The 21,368-nt window shown below is 40.5% G+C and overlaps 1 protein-coding gene across 10 annotated transcripts in view; it reads left to right on the top strand.

Annotated features, from left to right (window-relative positions):
• The window catches only part of LOC121594537 (SCY1-like protein 2), a 99,338-nt gene extending 79,194 nt beyond the window's left edge, over nt 1-20,144 (top strand). For 6 of the 10 annotated variants that reach the window (XM_041917910.1, XM_041917913.1, XM_041917904.1 and 3 more), the window contains 2 exons: nt 1,889-2,137; nt 16,048-20,144. In XM_041917910.1, coding sequence (XP_041773844.1) covers nt 1,889-2,137; nt 16,048-16,590 — 792 coding nt within the window. In that variant the 3' untranslated portion in view covers nt 16,591-20,144. Of the gene's footprint in view, nt 1-1,888; nt 2,138-10,228; nt 14,743-16,047 lie in introns of those variants that run through there. The other 4 variants (XR_006004991.1, XM_041917909.1, XM_041917911.1 and 1 more) reach the window with 4 other exon arrangements.
• Nucleotides 20,145-21,368: the final 1,224 nt, after the last annotated feature.

Below are 21,368 nucleotides of genomic sequence, written 5' to 3'. Positions count from 1 at the left end.
AACAAACAGCATTCGTTCCTGCGGCACGGTGCCGCCGTGGTATGGCTTGGTTGTTCCTTTTTGCTTTTGTTGTCCACGTCTAGCACCATTGTCTGATCCTTGAGCGCCATTCGTCCATTTCTAATCCCGTACCCACAATCCATTTCTATTGCCATAACCAACCCCCCTCCCACATCAGCATGTGCACACAAAAGACGAACCGCATTCGCAGCGAGTAAGAGCGCCTGAACGTGATGAGAAGCTTTAATGTAGTTACCCGTGTGATCGTTCCTGTTCCTGTCAGGAAGCAGGTGACGTTGTGAAGTTTTTATTTTTATTATTTTCACTTCAAGCTATCTTGCTTTGACGTCTTGCCGCTACCTCCAATACTACAATTGTTGTCCGTTATTGGCCGTAAAGCGCATCCTGTTTTACTTGTGCACGACCAATTATCTGTGCTTTTAACTTCTTGCCTTAGGTGCGCAAATCCCGACGGGATTGCCTTTTGTTGTCCTTTTTTTTACATTCATTTGCAATGTGTGTATGTAATGCATATTTTATTTAAAATCATTCCATTCTGACAAGGTACGTTGCCTGTTTTTTATTGAGCTACTTTTTATTCCTGGCTATTAGTATTCTCTCTTCCACCACTACCACACGACACTAAAGTTGATTGGCACATATATTGGCACTAAATTTTAAATTTCAAAAGAAAATACAAAAAAATCAAAACTGTTTTCCGTCCCGTCAGGGTGCGTGACTAACCACCCCGAAGTGTGGTTGTTAATAGTAAAAAAACTGTCATCGATACGTGTGTGAAAAATAATATGAATAAAACTCACTGATCTATCAATAATTGTACTGTTGTAGTCAAAATACGATCTAGTGTAAAATCATTAATGGAATCCAAAGTTTGTCCAATGTGTACGTAACTCAGGTTTATAACCGCGTAGGTCGTATAAGTACCAAAAAAGGTAATTTGTCTATAAGTAATACAATTAAGTTTTGAACATATAATTAATAAATTGAAACAAAAATCATTTGAAAAGCATCATCAGCCTAAAGTTACTGTATACAATGCCACCTGAAATGCCACCAATGACGATTTTTATATTAGTTTTTCAGAAAGAACGGGTATGAAAGCCACTTTATTTAAATTCAATACTCTTAAAATGTGCAAGCATTATCACACATATGGACAAAATTCTACAACATTTTATCTTTGCCGCAATCAGTTGATAAAGATGTGGTGCAGCAGTTTCAATACAAAAAAAGTTTAAATTACATTGTCAACATACTGTACAACTTTGAAGAATCTAGACACCGCTGTCGTACAGTTCTGAACGAACTGTATTACATTTTGAGCACACCGTCAAATCCATTAAATCTTAACGCCTTCGCTTTCTGAGACATTGTGCTCTGGACGTTCGCCTCATCCATCGGTCGCTAGCGATAACGTTAGTGTGAAAGATGCCCCTACCCTTGCCAGTTAGTTACAGCAAACCCATCACAGCCCACGTTGTACAATCGAGCAATAAAACACGCGCCTGCCGATGACAGTTTTTACCACCCACCGGGCAAAGAAAACAAGGTGTGCACAATTGGCCATCCCTGAAAGATGGACAGGGACGGCTGACATGCACACACACACACTCCCTGACGGGACACGACGCAAATGACCCGTGACGAGGGCGGCATGGAAGAAACAATCGAACGAACCGAAACTGACAACCACTAATTGCATTTCGCTTTTCTCTTCTCTTTTCCCCATTCCTGTTTACTGTTTTTCTTCCAATTTTTTTATTCCACCCGTCTGCATCGCGTCTCTCTCGCTCCGGACGACACGCAATGGGACAACGGTACACCGCTCAAACCGCACACGGACGCGCAACGTTTACCCACAATCCAGGGAGGCTCGATGCCGAACACTTCGAGCAGTGTTCCGTTCCTACTGTCGTCGAGCATGCAATCGATCAGGAGCCGTCGTACCTCGACCGTGCTCTCGTCCGGACCGCTCGGTTCCGGTTCCGGTCTGCTTCAACAGCTCGGTTCCGGCATGGTAAGACAACTGACTGGTTATGGTGGCTCCGGTGCCGCAAGTCCGGTTCAACAGTCTCTTTTCAATGGAAATTCTAGTAGTCAGACTCGAAATAATTATGTACGAAAGTGTCCGTCACTAAATATAACGTTTAGTCGTTAAGACACACGATCACACTGCAAACACCTCCCGACTCACGTCTGCACAACCACCAACACCGGCACAAGCTCATGCATCAATACGTTCACCCATTTTTACTACAACAACAACAACAACAACACACACACACACACAAGCCACTAATACTAAACCCGCAAATTATCACCGTGTCTCGATCACGTGTTCATACGCTGTTCATTTAATTCCTTCATTTCTATGTGTTGAGCATCACGCACATGATTTCCCATATCTATTTTGCCATCTATTCATGGTTTCCATTTCCTCATGATCAGCTTGTTCATTATAACCCATTTTTTGTCTTATTTCGAGTTAAATTTTTTTCATCATTTTCATTCCACCATTTCAATTCTCTATGTTACTGTTATTCCTTTTTATCGTGCGTCATAAAGTTTCATTGCTGTTCCAGAAACACTTTAACTCAACCTCATTGCTTCAAATGAACTGCTTTTTCAATTTATCTGATTGTTTTCCAAAAATGAACTCATTGTTCTTTTTTATCAATTGGATTTTATATATTGGCTCGATTTCATATCGATTACGTTCTCCTTTTCACACATTCAATGAATTTGCACATTTTTGTAATGTTTTTTCTCTAATACTCACAATCCAATCAAACTATATTTTGTCCGTATTAATCTAAAACAATTCAAAGCACATTAAGCAGAAAAGTTACCCAATTAAACGAATACACTAACACGAAAATAAACCCCATACTCTCTGGCAAAAAGGCAATAATCTCGAGGCACAAAATGTAGAATGGAAAATTTAGAATAACTCGTAGCTCAAATGAAAAAAAAACAATGCAATATTCTTTTAACATAAGTAAACATTTACGCCAAATATGAACAAGTAATCATGCACGATCAATCGATGAATAATGGATCAACCGCCGAAAAATGGTAATTTTTGGCATATAAAAACAACATTCTGGTGTCGACCAAACGACACTCCCGGAAAAAACGGAAAATTAAAAAAAAAAAACAACAAAGTCAGCCGCTCATTAACAACATCGTCATTAATCTCCCGGGCAGATATTACACACGCATTGCAAGACCCTATTTTAAAGAAACATTTATTTGGGAGCGTTATGAATGTACTTACGTTAATTTAAAATTTGGGAGCGTTGTGAATGGACTTACGTTAATTTAAAATTTGGGAGTAGGAAACGTGAAACGCACAAACTTCGATAGAAGCGAGCGTTATCAATAATTACTAGCGCCTCCAATAACACATTACACTTACCAGCCAAGTAAGTACTATACTGGAGTACACACGAGTACACCGCATCGTAAGACAACGACCACTCTTGGCCAGTTGGTAAGCCGCTGCGACAAATCATCGGCCAAACGAAGGGTACTGGTAAACTCCCCATAAACAAATGGTTAACGATAAGACTGGTGGGTGTTGACTGTATGTTACTTCTGTTTTGTGACTTGTGTCCTATTTGTGTATATTTTTGTGCGTGTATGCTTGCGTGTCTGTTTCGGAGTGTTCGAGCGTGTATGTGGGCGCGTGTGTATGTGTTGTACGTATGTGTGTTCGTACAATTAATAATTATATAGATAAGCTGTTACTATCATTCACAGCAAGATGGCTCTAATTGGCTAGTGATAAGCATTATTACCACGGAAACTGTATTAAATTATTGTAATGGGCGGTAATCAACAATCCCTACTTTTGTTTTGTTTCGTTAGCGGTAGTCTGCCTGAGTTCAATTCCAATCAATATGTCCATGATGGAGTCGCGAATAAATTTATAGTAGTATAGTATAACACCGACGAACGAAACTGCGAAATAGCTAAACGTAAGGCTTTCTAAAAGTATTGTTACAAAGTTCCCCACCTCTATTCGCCCTTTCCGATATAAGTACTAGGAAACAATGAAATAAATAGAAACGTTCAGTCGCTGAGGATGGTCCAATTCGAAAGCATGTAAGCTTAGTTTCAAACACAGATAAGTCATACATCAAGCAATGGCAGGTTTGGCGGCTGAAATTAAACTAAATTTGCATCCCCAATCGTGCAGGCTGAATACTCTGATTGTTTATCAACAACCATAAAACTTATCAACTCTTGTAGACATCTATCTACTTTCCTGTTGAATATTCTTCATCATTTATATTGATCCGTATGTAATTAGGTAATTTAATCTAACTCTAACATTTTAACGACCTGTCTTTCTCTATCTCTATTCTCCTCTTCTTACAACTGTGAGCAAAGGATTGCACGTGGCTATATGCTCCTTTCTGTATAGGTCTGTTTGCCTTTGTTGCCAATAGCTAAATTATTGTAAATGTAGGATGCCTTCTCGCAGTTAGTATAATCATACCAGCATTGTCTGTGTTTTCTCCAATGGTAAAAAAATCCTTATAAATGTTTATCAGTTTGTCTGTAGTGCAGTGCATCAAACTGCCTAACTATTATTGTCTTGTAAAAATAACGAATACTTTAATCTTGTACCCACGCTTTATGTGCAGAAATGAAAGTGAGCTGATCGTCACAGATGTTTGTGCTGACCCAAACTACCTTCCAAAACGTATCGTTGTGCCGATCTTATGTTTATCGATGTTTCAATGTTGCGCTGTTTATTGTCTAGGATCTATCTTCCTTTTCTTTAATGTTTGTAATCCTTTCTACAAGCCTATGAAATAGCACAACTATTCAAAAAGTCGACCAATAGCTTCATGTTTGCTTTCATCTATGCAACATAAAAATAGACAGATAAGCCTCAAAATCGGCCTATGACGACACTATTGTAAATGTATATACATATATATACTTCAGCATTAAAATCATCCATCATATGATCTACCGTTTCATCCCTCAGCTGATAAGTTCCTCTAAAATGCTCAAGCATTAAAACAATTGTTCATTGCTCTTTAAAGCGTTTTGTTTATCTGCCCGGGAATCGTTAATGATCTTGTTGTAGAGTACTTTGTTACCGACCTCAGTTTACGGATTGCCTTTATTGATACTTGCGATGCATCCTATCTTTGCCGGTGATGAATGCGAATGATTAATACGTTCCACTACAATACCTTCTAAGCGATACATTTTTGAATTGTCGATCCTATCGCTTTGCTCCAAACGTATGCTATGCTGCTTCTGTATTGGCTGCTTGTGCTTCTGCTATAATTTGCACTTCTTCATCCCTGTCACAAATACAACTTTACATTTTTACTCCCTTTAATCCTTATTTTGCAGAAATTGTTTTCTATGTTTGTGTACATATAAACGAGATAGTAATCATCATAAAATTATTTATTTGCTATATCTAACACAGATATTGTATTACAAATATTGTTTCATACGTTTGTGTACATATCAACGAATTAAGAATCATCACACAATTATGTATCTGTTATATCTAACATACAACAGCAGACATTGGTACACGTGTCAAACAAGAAAACAAATGTCAAACAAGTAAACGATTGACCTTTTTTATAATTAAAATTTTTACTCTCCTATTTCAATCAACCTTATCCGTTTACAACAAAAAGTCAGCTCAAAATGACATTTTCCTTCCATCTATAGTCATCAAATTCAGTATATGTATTACTGTGTCATGATTTTTACCTGAACCTGAACACCGCTCAGAATGGTACGATTCTATTTCCGTTCTGTAAAGCACAGTTATCATCTGAAGCATTATTGTGTCGAATCATCACATAACTGACATTTTACAGTACCAGACAGTACCACACAAAATTGTACGGTGCATTGGTCTGTAAACAAGTTTACCAACATGGCGTTAGTTTCATATTCCATATTCCTGGCCAATGCTTTAGAGACTGATTTTGTTCATAGAATCGCCATTTATACTGCTCCGAGGCTGCTGATTCAATGGTCCTTTATTTATTGAAAAAAGACAACGCAATATAGTTGGCTGGACATTGCTTTTGGATCCCCACCTTCACCACTACTACATTCATTCCGGACAGTGAGCCACGTAACATACATGTTGCCAACAAAGCTATGAATTTTAAATTATACAATGCATTTATTTTTATTGAGCTTGTTGTGAATCTCTGATGAGCATGAACATTTGACGGAAAAGTTGATGTTCACGAGCAAAATTTCACAAACATTTTGAATTTGGTTGGCTAATAATATTCATATTTATATGTCTCTTCAGAAGTAGTTCCCATGTTGTATTCCTTCCAAACATTCCCTTAAAAGTAAAACAAACATTTTTTAAGTTGCCTTATTATTTATGTTTTCTTTAGAGACGCTAAAAAACCGTCGCTTGTCGTTGGCTTTGACGAAAGAGTGACCTTGCATCTTTCGCTTAGCCTAGATCGGGAACCTTCGGGAATACTCAACCCGATCAGTGGTAGACGTTGACCACACTAAACATTATCTGTGTCGCCCTCTTTCGGGAACCACAAGAAATAACACTGTGCCAGCGAATCGACCGTTAGTAATAATTAAAAACTACTACGAGCACGTAGCGCATGGCAAGATAGCGGTGAGAATTACATTTTCTCGTGCGATTGTTATCACTCTTTTGTTTCATTGCGATAAGCGGCGTAGCACATGCCGTTCTCGTTCTCTTTTTCCTACCTCATTCTTTCTCAAGAGAATCACTGAGCGCCAGAAACAATGCAGAACGGTGAACAAAGCCGCCATGCAAATTCATATGACACGGTGCTTAAAGTGTTTAAGTGCTAATATCAATACATGATTTAGCTCTCAATATTTGTGTTTAATCCACTATAAGTTATATTACAAAACATTAAATCTAATTTTGTTTTTAACGTTCACTAGGCTTTGGAAACGGTTTGAACACTACCATAACTGGGGCGCCTCCATTGATTTTACCAGTGACCAGGCGTCTCCACGTAGTGCATGATGTACCAAGCGCCTATACCATTTTTATAAGCGACTAGGCGTCGCCAGTATTTTTATTTAATGCTTTGTTTATTACTTTTTTACTGTGTAAAGGTATATACGTTCCTGATTTGCATTGCAATAATAAAAACTGTACAAAATATTTGAAAAAAAAATTATAAAAAAATAGTTGCCAAAGTAGCATTGACGTTTGTTTTTACTTTCCGTTCCCTGGTAAATAGTTAACTAATTACACACGATACATAAAACCAAACACCCATTACGAATACTGTGCACCATCCTACCTCATCCCCCAACAACACAACTACACTGTTCCCGGCACTTTATTGTTGGTGCTGCAAAAACCAATACGGCACGGATTTGCACGTCACATTGCATGCAACACCTGAGCCCACACACGCGCCCGCGCGTTCAACGAGCCCGTATCAAACCTACTCTGCACACCAATATGCACAAAACCGGCACACAATACAAATCGAATCAGTGGTACTGCACCCACACAATGCTTTTAGCACCGTGTCTCTTCCCTAGCATCGATACAGCTTCCGGCTAGGCCATTCCGCTCTCAGCACACGCACGGCGGAAGCAGCCCACCAGCAACAAGCTGGCTTTAGTATTTCATTACGAGTCTGCGGTTCTAATCCAGTTTGATGTATTACGACCACGCTACCTCTACGTAATACTTGCCAGTGGTATGTTGCATATGCTACGTGAGTTTCGGCTCTCTCCCTTCTATCCTTGCGCGATGCGCGATGGTAAGGTTCCACCGGACCGATCCAACGGGCTCAAACAACGGCCATATTTCTTGATGGTTGTCATTTGTCCTCATTTCCGCTTTCCGCTTCTTTCCATGCTCGTCCACAACCGCAAGTTGCGGGTTATTCCGTACGTGTTTGAAAGTTGCGTGCCAAATTCATACGTACGAATCATCGGTTCAATTTATACGTGTAATTTTCATCCGATTGGCAAATGTGCTTTCGGCCGGGTTTCAAATCCTAGTGATCTAAATAAACGCCATGGCAACACATTAAACGGGACAATTGAAAACATAATCAAGTTTTCCTTAATCCTTTCGGTGGCTTCCAGACTCTGTATTTTCACAAATGATTGAAATAATGGAAACTTAAACTTCGCAACAAAATCGACATGATTTTAGGCACACAAAAAACAGTTACCAAGCTTTCCAACTTCATCATACGCGCATTCTCACAAAAGAAAACAATACCTAAAGCTGCTTTTCCCTAATGTCCCTAAAACTGCTTCGTCGTCTAAAAGCTCTGGCATACCACGCATGAAACGATGCCGAGAAACCATTTTATGTTTGTCTCTAATCAGATTAAATGTTCCACCTTGCAGTTGGAGGGAAATTTCATTTTCCTGCTAACGAATGTGCTATTCGACATTGCCCTTGGTACTGGGAAATTCCCCCGTGCCATTACTCAACCGGTGTCGCACGATGAGATGACCCATTCCACGGTGCTTAATCTGCAGCATTCTCCACAGTCTGAGCCAAGAGAATGAAGTTTAACGCTAAGTGAAGGTTCAATTGGATCTGCTACTAAGCCTTATGACATTGAAAATATGTTCTATATTTTTGTTTCTTTGCTACACAAAAGCTTAGAGTCAAGGAGTGGTTGGAATACGATATCAAAGGTGAAACAGACATGTTAGCGTGCTTGCGCTCAGCCAGCTTCCAATCTGTATTTTCTCCAAGAGCGGACACAAAAACACAGAACAAGTAGCAAAACGAAATTTCTTACAACAGAATGGAAGACTTGCCGATGCGTATAAAACCAATCCGACATGCTTGTCGAAACGGTACATCAACAAAAGAAATCTGTCAAGTAATCCAGCTTTAAGAAGCCGTTTCCAGTGAATTGTTCTATTTTTTCGATCACTATATTACATTTTTCTGCAATTTTTTGGCACAGAATAATGGAGAGGTGTGTTTTGGTAATTTTGCACTGTAAATCATTGCTGAAAACAATACGCGTGTGATTCAACAATGGTCAGAATGACCCAGTTTGCGATAGGAAACCGAAAGGTCATTTTATAATTTTACTTAGTTTAATGCTTTGATTCTTCTTTTACGAGCATTTTTTTACACAATAAACCTCTGTATATATTTTCCCACATTTTACAAAGATGTACAATATACTTTTGAGATAATTAACGATTTTTGTTTTCCTGTAACGATTAGTCACTAATGTAATAACACAACAAGTACAAACAAACACAATTCAGCACCAGCGTAGCTAATCATGATTGAATTCCGAGCTTGAGGCACATTGCATAAACAACACCGCACCGAACTGCTGTCGGCAACTTGCTGCACTCTCTTTCTTTCCCTAGCGGACAACAAGCACGCATCACGTTTTCACCGTATGGCGGCAGTAAGCTTGCTTTTGAACAAATGCTTCAAGCACAATTACTTACTCGCAAACAGCAAAAACCAAATGTTGCACGCAAGCTGAATGAAAATGGCCCAGCACCTCTAAGCTAATCGCAAAACTAACACCACTGAACACGCCTTCCTACAAATAACAATAACAACAACAATAGACACGTCCGCTTCTCCGCACAACCATGTTGCGGTGGCGTGTACAGTAGCCATTGCTCATCGCTTTTGCAACACACCAATATTATAAAACCGTGCCACAGTACCACATGCAAGGCATTTTGGCTTTTTTTCTTGAAGCAACTCTCGATCACTACCACCACCACTACCACCAGAACAACACAACAACTACCAAATAATCACCACTGTCACAAAATAATAATAATAACAACAACAACAACAACTATCAACTGTCAAACATCCACCACTAAACAACATTCACAGATAGCAAGAACCGACACAAAGCACGGAACGAATAAAACCGAACGGCACAGCAATTCGTAACCAAACTGAAGCGTAGAACAAGCGGACAAGAACGGCGTGCTACTACCCGAATCTGATTGGATACCAAACATTCTCCTACAAAAGATTTCTCTTTTTCTCTTTCTCTCTTTCTCTTTCTATTTCTTTTTTTTATTCCTGCTCTCCACTGTACAACCGTGCTTGTGCGTACGCGCGTGTGAATGTTTGAACAACTAAAACACACCAAATCGTGTACCTAATACATCTCAAAAAACATATAAAAATCCATCACAAAAACACTAACTACACCTCCCACAGTCAACTGTACAGTCAACCGTCGTCAAGCAGTCGTCTAAAATATCCAACCTTAAACCACTGGAACTACTATCGTACGCACCGGCATCGCGCAATACCAGCGCGACGAGCAGCTTCCAGCGCAGCTTCCAAAAGAGCCAGAAAAAGGCAATCAAGAATCTGCGCAAAAGCTTTAAGCTCTGAAATGCTGCCAGCTACTCCTGGGACGATGCCGTGCGGAAGACACTGGGGAAGTAGTAACGCAAAAGGGCGCGCCAAGCAAAAGGCAAAGCAGTTATGGCGGCACATTCCCAGTCCCGCCATGGTTTTAACACTTATCTCGACAACTCATCTCTTACATCTTACACATTTCGATGGCTCTCCAGCGTATCTGCTCATATATGTCATCCAGTTCCAAACCAGATCAAAGTCGTTGCATGTCGTTGCTATTTCTACTAGCACACTACATTACGTAGACTGCATCTAAATTCATTGATGCATCTCGCATACTTGAATCGGTGTGCCGCTACTACTAGTCGATGTATCTCTGTTGTAATGTAGTGCAATATGTGTGATGGGCTGCTTGACGACTGCAACCGGGACCATCTCCGAGATAACGAATGAATGAATGCTGTTAGTGCCAGTAGCAACTCGGCATAACGTGCCTGCATCTTATCGCACCACTATCTATTCTCTAGTCCTAGTACCCTAAAGCCTGGATAGCCACTATCGCTTTTATTCTATCGCCCTACCAGCTGTACTGTAGTTTCACCTTTCACCTTTAAAAAGATACCTGAAAAGAATGTCTTTTCTAAAAACAAATGTCACTATGCTAGACACTTTAACCAAAGCAAGAGAAAAAACAACAGTTACAACCGTCATGATACGATAACAATCATTACCAAGACACCAATGTACACAAGCCACAGCACGAAGTAGGACACCACTGTAACAACACCAGACATCGGGGCACATAACTGGTGTAAGAGAGCGCCGAGGAGAGAAGAAAAAAATACCAATATATGAGTCGCCACGAAAGTTAGAATAGTCGTGGTATTAGGAGCATAATTTTTGTACGTCACACGGTTTCCAGATGCATTCTGCAATCATCCACTGTATTATTGTTAGTGTAAGGGGATAGGAGTGTAAACCTTTACCGACTAAATGGCACCGATACTGTTTAACAACACCAACATGTACATGTATGGCGGCGATGGATGCGCGACGAGAATCAAAACCAATCAAATCAAACCCACGACACAAAGGATGCAGTACACATGTGAACCCAGCAACAACAACAGAAAGAAGTCAATTCATTGTACTCCCCGTGTTGATATATGGTGTATTGCCGTAATTAATGTAAGGAACGAAAGAAGGAAGCTGTTTCCACAGCTACATGTTGATGTAACTGCAGGTAGCATAGTAACGTAAGAGGTGCTATCCTGGGCCAACAAGCACCACACTAACGCAAATCAACAACCGTCTAGCTCAACCGCCACGGTATCCTGATATTCCGGTGCAGGCCCGCTAAACTAGTAACACCCATGCCCCGTGCCGTAGCCGGCAAGCAAGTAAGATCGTATCAGTAGAAACAGTAGACTATCCATCCAAGTAGAACCTTTAGCAGTTCGAAACGCAAACGGTTTCCGCGAAAAAAATGTTCACCTACACACACTCCGTTATTATATTCAACACCACTGTAGACAATATCTCTTCCTGGCTATCGATTGCTAGTGCTACACTAGCTAACCATACTGTAGATCTCGGACTAGTATCAACTGAGTGATTTTATTTCAGTATCGATCTTTATTATCTCCTGATTTTATCGTTTACTCTAAGTGTGTGCTTCCTTCGGTCTTAAAAAAAAAGTAAAGTTTCCGTTGCATATACCGGCGACATTTCTTGCATGCCTTCCACATTTTTATCAACATGTTCACACCACACACGGTACACACCACCGTTCAGTAATTTAAACTCACCATACTTTTCACCCACCGTTATCGTACTGCATGCGTACTCGTCATGCTCACCACCACCATACTTCCCATCCATCATTCCCACGTACTGCTTGATTGCCCGTTTGTTCACCACTACCATCTGTATATTTTCAGATACTGAACACCAAAAACTTCAAATCCGTTCTGGAAAAAGTTACTAAAAATCGTCCACGATCATCTTCCCTATTTAGTATGGATAATGATCGTTAGAACTAAAGCTCGCATAGCACCTTAAAATAATAAAAATAAACAGACTCACATATTCTCTGGCTGTTTTGAATGACTGTTTAAGCTACTAATAACTACTAACCCCTCAACAATGCACACACATGCACACCTGCTTCGAGTGAAGCAATCCTTACAAAGCGAGAAACCGTTTTTCAAGTCACAAGTATGCACACACAAACACGTCCAAGTTGATTTTGTCAATGGTCTCCTAAGAACAAACAAAAATAAGTACAATACACTTGTGTAAAAAAATCCTCGATTAGAACTAAAGGATGCTAGCGCCATCTGGTGGAGAACTAGAGAGCACCTTCCTTCACTATTAACCAGACACAGAGTCCTGCATCACTAGAAAAAAAAACAATAGTTATAACTTGTATGTATGTATGTGTGTGCATGTGTTCGGTACAAGTATGCCCGCGCGCCCCTTTGAGTCCTAGTGCATTTAGTGACCGTTTCCAGCGACTACCACCAACACCAAATCACGTACCACCACCCACCGTCGAATCCAACGGTACAAAATAAACCAAACCAAACCCAGACAGACAGCACGCACCGCCGCCCAACATCCACCACAACCCCACCACAGCAAATCATATGTCCAACGCAACAAAATCCGCCATACCCATTTCCCCAACCATACGAGACACACGAGGCGCTTCGAGTGGTCAGGTTGACTTGTGCTAGCACACATGCAAACCGGCAGCGCAGAATTGTCCCATGAGGTAAGCCCATGTTTAGCTAAGCCGGCTCGTGTTCATTTGCAAGCGCTGTCATCGGTCGGCAACACCGGTCGGCTTCAGTAGAGCGTACTAGTAGACTTACCTTAGCCGTAGGGTTGGTTCATGCCATAATGCGTTGATTGTTAGCCGTTAGAGTGCAGATAATGCATTATCGCGGCTGTGTTGTACATCTTAACCACTGTGTAGTAGTGACGTAGTTTAAAGGTTACTCCTATCATACAGTAGGTGTTACACTTCTGCCACGTGCTGCTAGTGTACTGTTTTAGTACAGCTGTTTAGATTAGTATCGAGCCGGGGGGTCAATTAGTATGTTTGTTGCACTCGCCATTTCACACGTGGGATGTTCTATTCTAACTTTCCTTCTGCTGGTATCGTTTCCTTCGTAGCTAGTCTGTATTTGTTGCTCGGTAGTTCTGTATCTATGAACAATATGTTTTTCTTGTCAGAATAGCTACAGAAATTGTGCTTACACTTCGTGTCGACCATTTTAGTACAGTATTTTACAATCGGAAAAATTGGAATTGAATTTTTATTGTGCACAAAAAAAGAAAACATCAATAATGTGCAGAAATGGAATGCTCTAATGGCTCCTCAAATTTTTAAAATTAGAACAGTAAAAGTTATCTTAATCCGGCGAACCAGTTGTAGCGACGAATGATACTACACATTGCCCTAAAAATGGTACTAAAAAGATCGCTCGACATCGAAAATTTCGGTTTTGGATGCAACTACGAAACTTGTTTGAGATGCTTAGTGGCAAATTGTAATGATGTTTTTAAATTCTACATTACATTCATGCATACACACAAATACTTACACATCAGCATTCATGAAACAATATTTTCAATACAAAATACAATATCGCAATTATTATTATTATTATTTTACTTATGTATTGGTATCACAATCTGTGTAATGAGCGTTATAATGTTTTGCACGCAATTCGAGCTCTGCTACTTACCAATACAACTTTTAACTCAACAGTTACTACTATCTTTTGAATCTCGTCGTTTTCAGCTTGCTCGTCTATCAGGCCGTTCGTGCTTTCCCGTTGAAGAATGAAAATCGTTTCTATGTAGAACCGAGACGTTAATAGACCACTAGGTTACTAACTGTACTGTGTAATGAATTGTACGTTGTTTTGCGTAGCATTAGTCTTAGTTAGTTTTCTGATTCACTTCATCCGAGCAAAATGGATTCACAATTATTATAGTAGTGTGCAGTGATTTACATACACATACCATCGCGTAGAAGACAGATACATTCAATTTCAATCTCCACCCAAAGTTCTGCAACAAACCAAATCAGATTAATCAACATGATCATAATCCAATCAGTGGTAATTATTGACAAATTACTCTTTAAACACTTTGCACGCAGTGTACCGTGTACTAGTGGAGACCCTTTTTCCCGCTGGCTGGCGGTCATTAATCACATCAGTTCTGTTTGCGAAATTTAATTTCATATTTGATGGATGAAAAAATCGAAATAACATTTTCACATCGCATACCATCGCAAAATTTTCAGCAAAATTAAACGCACAAGAGTAATCACATTTTACGCGAGTTATGTAAAAAAGCCGGTCTCATGGTACAGTCGTCACATCGTCGACAACAACATGCCCGTCATGTCAAGCCCCAAATAGACCGTGCCGCCATACGTAGGAATGACTATCCTGCGGGGGAAATCAATAAGTCACTGAAAGCCAACCCCACAAGTGTGTTGGCAGGCCTTACCCTAGGCATTCCCCAAAGAAAAGAACATGTAAAAAAGGAGTAGTTTTCGCACACACCACATGAACGGATCTATGTAAATTTTAATAACCTTCATTCGTCGAAATAATTATGTGCGGTTTATTTTCAAACATGGCGGTTTGAAATGCGGTAATTGTGGTTACGAGGTTTACTGCGTAAATACATTTTCAGGCATGTCACTTCGCACACCACATGAACGGATCTATGGGTTTAAATGCATTAACCATGGTAATTGGTGAGCGAGATGCTATTTACAAAAATGGACATGAAAATGCGGTAATTGTGGTTACGAGGTTTACTGTTTTATTATTCATTTTCATGGCATGTCACTACCAGCACCATTCAAAGGCGAACAAAATGGAGCCTGAAATTCTACCTCAAATTAATATCGCTGCAAACGTTGAGCCAAACTGATAACTTTCTTCAAGTTTTAAGTTCTTGTTGTTTTTTAGCGAAAGAATAAAAAGCTGCTTCCACAATTCATATACACCAACTAATTCTTGAACTCTTCTCTACGCGTTATACAAAAATGTAACCACTTCAAAATAGTAACAAATCATACAAACCATAAAGCAAAGGAATTTTGGTATACTCATATAAATCATCTTCAGCATTTTGTTTACGTGCTTTGTGTGTGTGTGTGGTTGTGTGTATCATAAACTGTTTGTGTATGTTTGTGTGTATGTCATAGCTGTTTGTTGCAGTATATCTATAGCATTTGTGTGAGTGAGTGTTGCCTGTTGCATCTAACTGCAAGCTTAACGTAGCCACGCTCTAAACTCCTGTTGCTCATGGTCGTATTTTTCTCTCTTTCTTTCTCTCTCTCTCTCTCCCTCATTTCCACATTCCCTGTCTTTCATGTCCTTCTCTAAATTCGAACCCATCTGCACGGCATCATCACATGTTCTATCTTTCTCCTCCACTATCATCATCTCCACTACCGATCGAATCATCCACGTGCACCGCGCTTCATTTGCTGTTCACCTTCACCATCCCCGTGGTGCCCGTGTTCATCGGTCCCGAATGCACGCATCAAATCCCGCATCCCACGCCATCACGCCAAAATTGAAAACCAACACACAAAAAAACGAAAAAAATCGACCATTCCTCTCTGAACTTTGCAGCGACAGCTGTACGCATTAATGACCAAAGATAGATTCACGATCAGCAGTAATAGTAGTACACAGCAAACACCATCCAAACCGCACGCACCTCTGTCGGCATCCGCTTCGGCTCTCAACACCTCGTCCACCAGCTCGATCAGCGGCAGCACCGTCACCGTCAGCACCATAAAGCTTACCAGCGGGGGAATCGCAACCATTACCAATGCAAACGTTGCGTCCGGGATGATGCCCCACTTTACTGCCTCCGCCATGGTACCGTCGAGTAGTCTGCAGGGCTCCACAACGTCACTAACCACCAACGTAAACCAATTCGTAAAGTGTCCCTCCCCAGGCAGCACGATCGGGTCGTCCGTATGCGCGGGCACAATTCGACCGGCGACCAGCGCTACGCTGAGTGCATCCAACGGTGGTCACCCGACGGGTGCGTCATTTGCGGCGTCCCTTTCCAACCGTATCACTGCACAGGTTCCCCCACCGACGACACTGCCGATCGGTGGAAAGCCCGCCCGGTCACCCACCTTTGCAAGCACCGCTCATCGTTAATTGCTTCCATGTGAGGCATAACCGGCAAAACAAAAACATCTGAACAGTTTTCTTTTCGAGCTTAACATGACGGAAAGCTTTTGGCATGTGCTTTTTTCTTCTTTTTAAATTAAAATACACAAAACTATTGTTGGTAGGGTCTCAAAGCACGCAACATCAACCCAAACATTCTAATTACGAGCTTTAATTTTGTCAAATCACAACCTCTATGTTGCGTTATTTCTTGAAAAAGCACGGTCCTATGTTTGCTTTCTAATCACTTCTCGTACAAGACTTAAAAATCTTACTCTTTTCTATTTCTACAAGTTTTATTTTTTTTATAGACTCATGCTACATTTTTAGATTTAGATACGATAAATTTTCCCCTTACAATGCGCTCGAAAACAATAACAAAAAACTCCATCGATTGTACTACTGATAGGATATTTAAGCTTTTGAATTCTTTGAATGGTTACCATTCCCCAAATTGATTGACCATACAATTCACGTTTTGAACACACAAAGAGGCTATAGACACAAACCAGGCAACAGAGTTCTCGTGAAACCAATTAACGAAAGCGAACAAAGAGCTTTACTCTTTTACTTCTACAAAACGAACGAAATCAACATAATTGTTAAGCGCGCAGCCGTTGGGTTTTTGGAAATGTGGGGGTTTTGAAAAATGTCTATAACCGTTGATCCTGAAAACCCATTCCTCCGTACCGAAAGCGGTACGGTTCCTACAAAACCTTGTTAAAAGATCACACAGGACATACACACGCCGGTATCACGCTGGACGTGATTATTCGATGTAACCGAATGGGTGTTGTTAAAGTTGTAAAAAAAAACCAGCAATTGAATGTGGGAACACTCGGCAACACTCGCTTTGTAACGAAATGGAAACTCACTTGGTCGCTCTTACTCTCAACGACATCCTCGTATAATGGTTTATGGTAGCTCAAGTGCCCATATACGACCTCCAAACCCCCCCCCCCCCCCCCCCCCCAGAACAAAAGCGCACCTCAACCAGCCAGCAGAAGGCTACATTAAACACTTTTAAACACGAATGTCTTTCCCGCCCTCGCTAGGCTAAACGTAATTCCTCATGCAATCAAACGCTTCAAAGCGCAACATCAAGCAGCGGGTCACCCCTACAAGGAGAGTAAGTATGGCCCTTTGCTTTAACTCTTTAACGTACCATTCTTTCCCATGCCTGCGTAGCGTGCGTAGTGCAAAACGGCGGTAGCATAAGTAAATGAGAATGGAAGGCAAACTTTTCACCACGTGACACGACAAGTGAAAGCAACCGTGTGATCATCGCCAGTTACCATAGTGCCCTAGTAGTTTCCTGTGCTAAGCGGGAATTTAGTATTTCGCACTAACGGATGCGAACTTCCCGCCCTGGGTGCTGCTCTCCCTCGGAGCAATCAACGTCGTAATAGAGTGGGGAACGTTGTTGCATTGAAATCACTCTTCCGTTTCAAACACGGGCGCGCTTGGAATGCTAGCTTTAACGCTTGGCAAAAGGGATGAGGAAATGAAACTTCCTGCGAATGCTGAACAGTTTCGCGTGTCTCTTATGCTCATTAGTATGATTTTCAGTGACTGACAGCCACAGTATTAACTTTTTAAAACGACTGGAATTTGAATCAGCGACTCTAGGTGATTTGAAATCGCTGTATAATGTAGCGAATTGTTAGTTAAAGCGTGTACCTTTCAATTCCTGGAACTCATTGTTTATCCATCATTGTTCATCCAAAAAAAGAAACGAATTTGCATGACTAATCATTGAGCTACATAATCCATTATACGGATGATCGGTCGTATCGGGCGAGTAAGAGTGTGAAGCATTTAAAAAGAAAGACTAGCAAAATAAACATATGCAAAACATAATTAAACGTACACATGATGTGTGACCGTTGTTGCCCAAAACACCCGCACAAATGATGTCAATTTCACAACCTAATGGAAACCGTTTTTACACGTTATTACAATAGTCCTGATATAGTAAATATATGGAAGGAAAACATTACAGTAAGAAAACAAACCTCCTTTTCATGGCGCTTACAGTCGTAACAATTGCACGTTGGTAAGGAGTGTGTTTTGAAAGGTATAAAAAAATCCTGCTTAAATGTTCCGGGGGCGCAATCGACGATTAGTAACACAAATCCGGTGTCCGCAATTAAGCAAAAAATAGACAAAAGAACTGAACAATTTGATGCCGATCTGCAGAGGTGTGACATAAATGCATAGGAGGAAACAAAACATAACATTTCTTGCTAAGCGATAGTATTTCTTTGACCTTTTTTCGGAGAACACGAAGAAACGGTATGCCAAGAGCGAAGATTACATTTTCATTACAATAATTAAAGTTTTCATCGCCTTTTTGCGTATTGTGTGCATGTGTAAAAGCTTATTCACTCGCCTAATCAAATGCTTTTTACATAATTAAGTTTTTTTTTGTTCTTCTTGAACTAAGACACTTTTTTTCTTTCCTTACCTATTGTTTCATGGTAAGCTGCCCATTGCAAGAACGTTAACCATACAATACGAACGAACGTGTCGTTGTACATAGAATCATGTAACATTAAACATTAACTATAACAATCAGCATATAACTACACCACTAACAATATACATCATATGCGACGAAAGGGAGATAAGACGCGGAAAAGAGAAAGGTAGATGGCGACAGGAGGTATATAAAAAATTAAACCACTCAGTACGAGGATAGCGTAGCTCATTCTAATTTATTCCGACAAAAAAAACCGACAGACATCAGATGGAACAGTTGGATCAACTGGCACAGCTGGTAGACAGAGGGTATGCACATCCGATGAACGCCATCACCGCTGGCCAAGGCTGATTCGCCGACACATTTGAAGGAATTATTAACTATAGATTAGTATTGAATCTAGCATTTAAAGCATAATTGTATGTTTTCCACTAAGCTCCTATAGCTCTCTAGCTGTATAGCAAGCAGAAAGTTGCACTGATGCATCCCGATTTCCCGACTCTTCCTTCTAGATAAGCGTATATATTAGCAAAGCACATTGTAAATTGAATTGATCGGAAAGCCGTCAAGAATGTTTGGCTGTACGTACGACCTCTGTGCGTGTGTTGAGTATGTGTATGCCTGCGTATGTATGTATGCGTGTTTGGAAATGTATGTGTGCGTGTATGAAATGCAGTTCCTTAAGCACTATCTGACCAAAACCGGCCCCTGCTCAGCACCAAACAGTCCATACCTCGGCTGTATACGTACAGCAACCAAATGCCACCAATCTTACCTTCTGTTTCCTTAATAATTCACCCTTGACAATCATCGTCGTGCGAACCCCATATCTTGTGGCATGTTCTGTATGCCATTCTACAGTGCGTTTCAATCTTTTTCTTTCAATCAATAAAAAGCGTCCATTAACTTAAACTATTGCTCAACGAATTAAACAAAAAATACCTTACAATAAAAACTATTCAACCTCCACCAGCTGGAAAAATACAAACAAACTAACAAATACGGCTGGCGAGCGATCGCCACGAACGATACCAAAACACATGCATATGATAAGAGTAAACTACAAACTACTCCAAGTGTTGTTCCCCTAGATGTGACGTCGGATGGATGGAAATTTTGCTAAATCCTGTACATTTTAGAAATAATAACTGCTAGGCTGCAGCGCCTGAGCCGCACTTTTTGATACATGTAGCCATGAACCTTCCTAATCGTTTGTTTTACTAATCGTAAAAATCGAACGAGTCGGTATTACAGCATTAATGCTTTAATTATACCAACAAAATGAAAGACTCTTACCGTAGAGAGAAGAATGGAAAAAAACCACCGCAGGCGGAATTAAAACTGAAATTTTACGCATATTCATCGCAATGTTTCCAGCACAGAACGCGTAGTTGACAGTGAACAACCTAGGCACAAATAAATTAAACGAACTTATGTGGATTTGTATACATGTTGAATACACACCAAAACGCATCACGTTTAATAGGTACAATGGCACAGTGTTGAAGTGAATGTCGATCCATTATACTTGGCCAACCATTCCCAAACAGTTTGTACGAGTATCTACTGAATGTTGTTATAATCGTGTGTGTGTGTCTGTGTTACGATCCGAGATAAAATCTAACAGATTGCTAGTATGTAATCCTAAATATCTGGTTCCCGGACCGATCCACCATTAGCATCGCCCCACTAATCCACTCTCATTGGGTGCACTCTCATTGGTGCAGCCATTATCATAAGAGCACATCGATCTTCGGGCTGGGAAACTGTTTTTCCATCATATCTCCTAACTAGTCTCTAGCACCAGCCAAAGCCAGCCTTGTTTTTTTTGGTTTAGATCATGTTAGTATTAGCTAGAACCGGTTAAATAATCTGTTTTTCAAAGTCTGGCACTCGCACAGTTTTGCAAACCCTAGAATGAATGGATAAGTAAGCACTCACCTGTGAACTACCGCTAGTTACTAAAGAATAATAATGTACACACTAACGACCCAACTAACTGATGTATCTGAGCTGTAAGACAATCCTTAAATATGAAACCTACTTCACTCGTTGGCCCCTTAACTAATAAAAGCCTACATTTTTCAAAATACCTAAGAGACAGAGAGAGAGAGAGAGAGAGAGAGAGAGAGAGAGAGAGAGAGAAGAAGTGAGAAGGCAACCTTATCGTGGTCACATACAAAGAAGGAACTGACCCAGAGACCACTCGTTTGTCATCGTACCCGATGCCGATCATCCATCCATCCTAGCTTTCGTTTCGGATGTTACTGTGATAATCTGTATC

The sequence above is a fragment of the Anopheles merus genome, chromosome 2L (assembly GCF_017562075.2).
Source record: "Anopheles merus strain MAF chromosome 2L, AmerM5.1, whole genome shotgun sequence".
Taxonomy (NCBI): domain Eukaryota; kingdom Metazoa; phylum Arthropoda; class Insecta; order Diptera; family Culicidae; genus Anopheles; species Anopheles merus.
The sequence above is the reverse complement of the archived record's forward strand: the minus strand, read 5'-3'. Positions and strand labels throughout refer to the sequence as shown.